The following is an 8,999-nucleotide window of genomic DNA, read 5'->3' as shown; positions in this document are numbered from 1 at the left end:
AGCGGCCGAGGCCAGCAGACCCGGGATCGCAGGGCGGCGCCGGCGCCCCGGATTCCGACCGGAATAACGGACCAACGGGGACCGGTCCTGGAGCAGCCGCGTGACACCGGGCCAATAAACACCCACCCCCCGCACCCCCCACAGCCACAACAACCCAGCGTGGTCCACACCCTGCCACACACACACACACACTTACACACACGCACACACTCACACACAGCACTCACGCACGCACGCACGTACACACACACACACTCACACACACACACACACTCAAACACACACACACACGCACACACTCACGCACACACAGCACGCACACACACCACACTACACACACACACCACACACACACACTCACACCACACACCACACACACACCACACACATCACCAACGCACCACACGCACACACCACGCACACAGACACACACACACTCACACAACTCACACAGCACACACCCACACACATGCACACACACCACTACCACACAACACACACACACACACACCACACGCACACACATGCACGCACACAAACCACACAAACACTCACACACACACACACACTCACACACTCACAGGCATACACACACACACACTCACACACGCACACACCACACAACGCACACATCACGCACACACACACACATCACACACACACACACACACTACACACGCACACACTCACACGCATCACACACACACACTACACACACAACACCACACACACACTCAAACACACACACTTACACACACACACACAACCACACCACACACACTCACACGAACACACACATACGCACACACACACACATACGCACACTCACACACGCACACACTCACACGCTCATGCAAACACACCACACACACACTCACACACGCACACATTCACACACTCACGCAAACACACCACACACACTCACACACTCACTCACATGCACGCACCACACACATACACACACACATACACTCACACGCACATACACGCACACACACACACACACACTACACACACACACACACACACACACACACACATACACACGCACACACACACACACACATACACTCACACACACATGCACGCACCACACACACACACACGCACACGCACATACACACACTTACACACACACACACATACACGCACGCACATCCAGATGGTGGTGGTTCCACGGCGATACGGGCCGGCTGGTTCTGATTTCCTCTTTTTCTTTTCATTTCCCTTCCTATCTCCCTCTGCTCTCTCTGTCCCTCTCCTCTCACTCTCTCTTCCTCTCTCTCCATCTCCTTTGTTCCAGTCTGCTGAACACTTTTATCCAAATTTCCCTCTCAGTGCAGATCTTACTGTACTCGCACATCTGCATGCACATCACCTGCGTGTTTTACATCAGAGAAGCGTCCCTGAAATCTCAATGTCACATTCACGACATCTGCACCTGTGAGCACCCGACTGGGTCTGTACTAAATCTGATGAGATGGGCAGACATCAGTCTGTGATTCAGAGCTTCAGAGCTACGGATAATCAGGAGAGGATGGCCTTGGCCTGATGATGATGATGATGACAATGATGATGTGTGTGTACAGTGCTAGGGCTGAAGGACGACAGAGAAGCAGGGACAGGAAGAAGAGGAGTGGGAGGAGGAGGAGGAGGAGGAGGAGGAGGAAGAGTGCAAGGCCGGAGCGCTTACGTCGTGGTTCCCTCGGCCCGTCCACTGTGATCTTGATGGCTCGCTGGTAGGTGGCCACTTGGGGGGGGTTTGTGAAGACCGTAATGGTGAGAGTGAAGCTCTTCCCTGTGGAGGGGGGGGAGGGGGGCAGACAGACACTCATCAGAACAAACAACCCACAGAGGCTTCTTTCATTACCAGCCCCCCTACCAGGGATTTCCCACGCTGTCTCAAATGGTGACAGGCGGAGGGGAGAGGGGGGTGCGGACAGACCCTGTCAGCACCTGTCCTGGCATCAGCGCACGCCGTGACCGTCCCCAGTTCACACTGAGGTTTGGCAGGACCGGGGCGGCTAACCACACTGTCCTCACCCGCCCGTCCGCCCGGCCGCCCGCCCGGAGACCAAACCGCGACCGCAGCGCCACGTGTGAGCAGGCGCTATCGTCACACGCTCGCCGCGACCGCGCGCAGAGATCCCGCCAAGATCCTCCCGCTGAACGAGAAGAGACAGACGCGCTCGCAAAGCGAGGAGCCGCCTTCAAATAGGGACGAGACGGGGTGGCGTCGGGTCACGGCTGTCTCCGTGCCCGACCGGCGCGGGCGTGACGGCTATCGCCGCGGTAACCCAATCGGGCCGCGCTGGAGCCCAGCGCCTGCCTGCCTGCCCTATCCTGGCCTCCGTCCCACCCCGGGCAGGCTTTTCTGAGGCCTTCGGATTATCGCAGCGAGACTCCCTGCCGTTCCCCCCCAACCGCCCCCCAACCCCCGTGCCTGCCAGGCTACAAGCATATACCCCACGATCCTTTGGGAGCAGAGGCAGGGGCAGGACGCCCCCAGAGAGTGCGCTCACATCGCCCAAAAACCGCTGGCGCAGTCCACGCCAGTGTCATGTTCGCTCCCCTGCCTTTCCCAAAATACAGCGGGACGGGATTAAATACCCTCCTGAACCAGATCAGACACAATTATGACAGTGTGAAACTCTAACGGAGCCAGACCCCAGGCTGGTGCCCCTCACACACACACACACACACACACACACGTACGCACAAACACACACGCACGCACACACACACACTAAATACACACACGCACACACACATACGCACGCACTTACACACACACACACACACACACACACACACATACGCACAAACAACACACACACATGCACACACACACACTAATACACACACGCACACACACACACACATAGCACAACACACACCGCACCACACACACTATAAATACACAACACACACACACATACGCACAACAACACACACCCACACACACACACTAAATACATACACACACACACACACACACACACACACACTAAATACATACACACACACACACACACATACGCACAAACAACACACACGCACGCACACACACACACTAAATACACACATGCACACACTTACACACACACACACACACACAAAGACACACAACCACGCACACATACACACAAGCATACACACACACTAAACACACAAACCACATGAGCTGAAAGTACACCCCATGCTGGTTTGGACAGGAGCTAGTATCACTGAAATGATAAAAATGGAGATCCAGTGAAAAAATATTTTTGTACAATCAGATAACTTTTGATATGTTTGTAAGCGGATAATAATTTAGCTCAAAGAATGTGCAAAGAAAAGTAGTATTTTGTATTTGTAGCATGGGTGCTTAGAGAGAAGTATACAGATACAGTATAATAGCATAAAAAGATGCTGCCGCACACAGTCTCTTGCCAAATTTCAAATTTTACTGATGACATTTCGGTCCAAGACCGATGCCCAGATGAGGGTCTTGGACCAAAAAATATCTGCAATGAAATTTAAGATTTGGCAAGAGAAGACCTGCAGAAGCATTTCTTCATTCTATTATGCTAATTGTCACTGAAATAAAAAGGAAACCAGCTCTCCTGAAATTCAAATGGAAATGCGCGTGTCACTGAAATGGGCGTTTCAGATGAAAGGAAACAGGAGTAAGGGGCAAACAGGGTAGTCTGTATTAATGTAAAAAGTCTTTGCACCTGTCCGAAAAAGACATAAGTTGCAAAGGGGTGGTCTGGGACTGGGGGGTAAACTGTGTGGACCTGAGGGGGTTTAGACAGGCACTGGGGCTCGGCAGCTGGAAAGGGGTGAGGGCTCGATTCAGAATAGACGCTGGCCTAGGACTGGGGGTAAACTCTGAGGGGGTTTAGACAGGCTCTGGGGCTTGGCAGCTGAGAGGAGGGAGACTCTGAGGTTTTTAGACGCGACGCGGGGACATCTGACCACAGCCATCCACTCCTGCGCCTCACTCAACAGTCAAAGGTAAAAACAGTCCCAGAGGGGAGGGGCAGGTGGGTAATCGCCATGCCAACAGGAGGTTTCTGTTACCGCCTGGAGGCCTGCCAGCCCGGCTGAGGATGTTCAGCCTGTCACCCAGAAGACGGCCCCCCAGAGGCTGGGACTGACCCGAGCACGTGCAGCACGCCACCAGCCATGGAGCCACTCTTTAGCCCTGCGTCTGACTGGAGCCGTGCTCCCACCAAGCACCACATAGGGCTGGGAGTGAGAGAAGAACACACACACACACACGCACACGCACACATACACACACACACACACACATACACACACATACACACATACACACACATACACACACATACACACACATACACACACACACACATACACACACACACACACACACACACACACATACACACACATACACACACACACACACACGCACACATACACGCACACATACATGCACACACGCAAAGAATACACACACACACACGCAAAGAACACACACACACACACATACACACACACGCACACATACACGCACACACACAAAGAGCACACACACACACACACACATACACACATACACACACACGCACACATACACACACATACACACACACGCACACATACACGCACACATACATGCACACATGCAAAGAACACACACACACACACACACGCAAAGAACACACACACACACACATACACACACACGCACACACACAAAGAGCACACACACACACACGCACACATACACACACATACACACACACGCACACATACACGCACACATACACACACACGCACACATACACGCACACACACAAACAGCACACACACACGCAAAGAACACGCAACACACACACACGCACACATACACGCCCACACGCAAAGAACACACACACACACACGCACACATACACGCACACACGCAAAGAGCACACACACACGCAAAGAACACACACACACACGCACACAAAATTGCACAAAGCGCGCAAACACACACACACAAGCATGCACACACACGCAAACGCACGCACACACACACACAAAGCATGCAAACACATACACAAGGCACACACACACACACACACACACACAGACAAAGCACACAAAAAACACACGCACACAAAGTGCACGCACACACACACAAAGGACACACACACAAACAGACAAAGCGCAAGCACACACACAAAGACTACATTATATTATGACTGCAGCACAAAAAGCTAATGCATGATGTGACCACACCTGGTCTCATCTGGTCTGCTTGGTTGAGTGGAAGTCTGCTGTCTGTGTATCACGTGACAAAAGCCAGGGGATATTCCTTTAAACTTTCCACATATAAATAACAGCTGCATTTCTGGTCTTTAATTTTATCTACTGATGCTGCAAAATAAATGACAGTTGCGCAATGTCTTACACTTTTTGTGAAGATAATGTCATTTTTTAAAACAGGAAACTCTTTTGATTTGTTCCCCATCAGTGCATGATTTAGACCTTAACAAACCTAATCTGATTTATAGTTTTCAATTAATCTCTCCTGACAGATTGTTTATTATGCTAATGTCAGCCGTTGTCTGTTGCATGCTTCACTGTCAAAAGTTGGATCGATAAAATTAATTAATCAACTACACAAGGTAAAAATTATTTTCCACTCAGGGACATAATTTTGGGCCAAAACGATCAAACAAGGCAAACACACTTCTCAACTATAATGCATGTACAAGAGAGCTAAGTCTATGTTTATTGTTGTGTATTGTTGTTGTTTAATGGCTTAATATACTGGTGATGCACACATTCTATGACACTACTGCTTTTTGAATATGAAATGCTGCAACTACAACAGCACTTTGGGGGAACGGGGCTGTTGGGTAACTCACCCCGCTAAGGCACTGGTTTTCAGCGTCCTCTTCTCATTACACAAAAGGTATGTCTGACCTGCCTGCGCCAGCTACACACGTGGTGTACTCCTCTGACACAACCACTGTACAGAAGAGCTCACAGACCGCAGACAGAAAAGCCACAGAGCTTCTGAGGACAGTCAATGGCTTTTGTGCTCTCCTGTTTGTTTGGAGGGCACAGCAGTGACAGGACAGTTATGAATAAAATCCAGCATTCCAAACTGGGATTTAAAAAAAGAGAGAAAAAAAACGACGGCTGTAAATCAACAACAGTTGATACTTTTGAGCGCATTAAATGTAATTATAATTTTCTTTCTGTTTGGACAGGAGCATTTTGATATCAGCTTATGAACAAAGGTGCTAAATTCACACTACAGTCATGGTTTGGGGTTGTGGTAACCACAATGGACGGCAGATACGGATTTCAGAGAGCTAGCTGTCACGCAGGCCGCTGGTGGACCACTCTTACAATTTAAAAAAACATTATTATTTAACCTTTATTTAACCAGTGTAGTCACATTGAGGTTGACATCTCTTTTGCAAGCGAGTCCTGGAATACATGTCATTAGTAAAATGGCGTCGGCAGCTCTAGTACCGGGCTAAAACAGGAAATAAGGCTCAGTATTAGACTGGTAGTCTTCCAATAAATGATGCTCAGGACTATGATCTCTGTATAAAAAAAGAAGGTTCCTAGTGCATGGCTTTCAATATTATTATGATCTTCTTCATCTGAGACAAGATTAAGAAGTGTGGTGTTTTTGGGGAATCCCTAGAACCTGTACTCTTCCCTAACGACTTGTTTCTCACCACTCAAATGTCCCACAGTGTTGACAGCCGTGCGATGCTGAATTATGAGTTTGACTGAGGTTTCTGACTAATGACTTAGGAATGCACTGCCTTCTTGTTCTCACATCAGGATGTTTACTCTGAGCGGAGCTGTTTTTATTGTCAAATATAAATGTCCTCAGGCCTCCTGAGGACTAACACTCAACATAAGAGAGACTATTGGATGGAGTGTGTGCGTGCATGTGTGTGTGTGTGTATATGTGTCTGTTTGAGAGAGAGAGAGTCACTTTGCAGTCATTCTGCAGTCACCCCAACTGAATTACTTCCATTTGTCTGCAGACGTTTCACTGTTAATAATTCATGTAATATCAGCCCACAATTAAGTGACTCCATTATGAGCCCCTGTGACTCAGAGAGAGCTGCCAGGCCAGCTCTGAGGCCCACGCGCTTGCAGAGAGAGAGACGAGAGGTGGGGAGAGATGACACAGTAAATCACTGCAGACCGACGGAAGAGAGCCCAAACGAGGAGGGGAGGAAGAGAGAAGACGTGGCATCAACTCTGCATCCAGTGTCAGGAATGCGTCTTCGCCATCGCACTCAGTGTCACGCACAACGCAGGCTGATGCAGTCCTGTCTGCCGGATTATCACCAGTGGACCAGTCGACTGGCTGGTTTTAGCCACTTCACTTTGATCACTTCCCTCAGGGGGAACTGAAATGTACCTCCTGCCCTTCTAACCCTTACAAAAATCTAGTAAACTAAAGTTGAGTTTTATAGACATATCTAAGTGTACTTCAGTCAGAGAAGTATACTAATCTTGATATATGATTAGTATACCTATAAATGTACTATTTTGATGCTAATTGGGACTAAATTAGCCCACTTTTTAATCCATAAAAGCATACTAAAGTATACATATTATACTTCTAGTTTACTAGTTTTTGTGAGGCAGAGGTTCTCAACTGTGCTCCTGGAGATCTACCGTCCTGCAGGTTTTCACTCCAACCCTAACAAAGCGAGTCTCGATCCGCAACAGGAGATTGAGCTGCTAATTAGTCATATCAGGTGTGCCAAATTAGGGTTGGAATGAAAGCCTACAGGATCAGGGTTGGGAATCACTGTTGTAAGGGAATCCATTGCTGCTTCACCTGCCTCCTTCCCCTCCCCTCCCCCTCCCCTCCCCTCCCCTCCCCTCACCTCTGCCGCTACGGCCGACGAAGCGCAGGTCGTTGAAGCGGGCCACCTGGTTTTTGAGGGCGGCGGTGGCATTGCGCAGCTCGGCTGAATAGTTCTCATCATTCCCTGCCATCACCGTCACCAACGTGCCGTCGGGGATGTCACCAAGGGCCACCACCTGTCAGACGTTTGCAGTCATGATTTCCTTTTAGAATTGTTATTTTCAAATAGCTTTTCCTGTCATTCAGATAGTCACTAAATTGAAAATTCATGAGAGATTAAAGTTAATAATAATAATAATAGTATTAATATTAATAATAATAACAACATTTTTTTTACAAACTGAATCAAACTTGATCTTTTTGTTCGTTCAGTGTTCAAAATTATAACGCATTTGGATTCTCTTTGCACATACTAGTCCTATCAAATCACGTGAATAGTCAATTGATCACTTCATTGTCCTAATGGTCAACCTGTAACCTATTATATTAACCTAATTAGAGAACAATGAAATACGGCGTTTCTGCTTGCATGTCTGTCCAGCACACTCTTGCTGAATCCTGAGGGTTCGTGCTGTGATTCTTGTTTGTTACTATTGCTACTTTTTCTTTTAATTTGTTTTTGAAAATATTATTTCACTAATTGTTTTCAGTTGCATTTGGTTTGCGCACCGCATATATTAAGCGCCGTTTTTACGAGCTTGTCTCGATGATGTTCTTATTTTCGCTCAGAATACATAAATATTTAGGGTGTTTCATTGGAAGTCTTGTTTTTATAGCTGGATACTTTTACAAGGCAGCGAGTGCGTATTGTAGAGGTGCATAGCTCCACACCCAAAGCAAATAAGTGCTCAAGGCGGATCACTTTCATATAAAACGTAATCGCTTCTTGCTTAATCTTGAGGTCGAAATGGACGTGAAATGTTTTGAAGAATAGCCTAGTTATGCTGTCTCGCTTAGGTTTTTCACCGAGATGAAAATATTCTGTCGCAACCCCAAAACACCCTGTATACACACCCAAAGCCTCTCATAAGACACTCATGGATGGATAATAGGAGTTTTGGCACTGGCGCAGACTTTACGCGGCTGATGAAAATTACGGAAGTCTGTCAGTGAGCGATCTGAAGTCATCCGTAAGAACCAGACA

At 48.1% G+C, this 8,999-nt stretch overlaps 1 protein-coding gene across 6 annotated transcripts in view; it reads right to left on the bottom strand.

The window, feature by feature from the left end:
- runx1 (RUNX family transcription factor 1) overlaps positions 1-8,999 on the bottom strand; it is a 53,059-nt gene that overhangs the window by 8,885 nt on the left and 35,175 nt on the right. For all 6 annotated transcript variants that reach the window (XM_064311675.1, XM_064311678.1, XM_064311677.1 and 3 more), the window contains 2 exons: positions 7,875-8,031; positions 1,694-1,798 (listed from right to left, as the gene is read on the bottom strand). In XM_064311675.1, the coding sequence (XP_064167745.1) occupies positions 1,694-1,798; positions 7,875-8,031 (262 nt within the window). The remainder of the gene's footprint in view (positions 1-1,693; positions 1,799-7,874; positions 8,032-8,999) is intronic.

Source organism: Anguilla rostrata, chromosome 15 (assembly GCF_018555375.3).
Source record: "Anguilla rostrata isolate EN2019 chromosome 15, ASM1855537v3, whole genome shotgun sequence".
Taxonomy (NCBI): Eukaryota; Metazoa; Chordata; class Actinopteri; order Anguilliformes; family Anguillidae; genus Anguilla; species Anguilla rostrata.
This window is presented reverse-complemented; position numbering and strand designations above follow the sequence as displayed.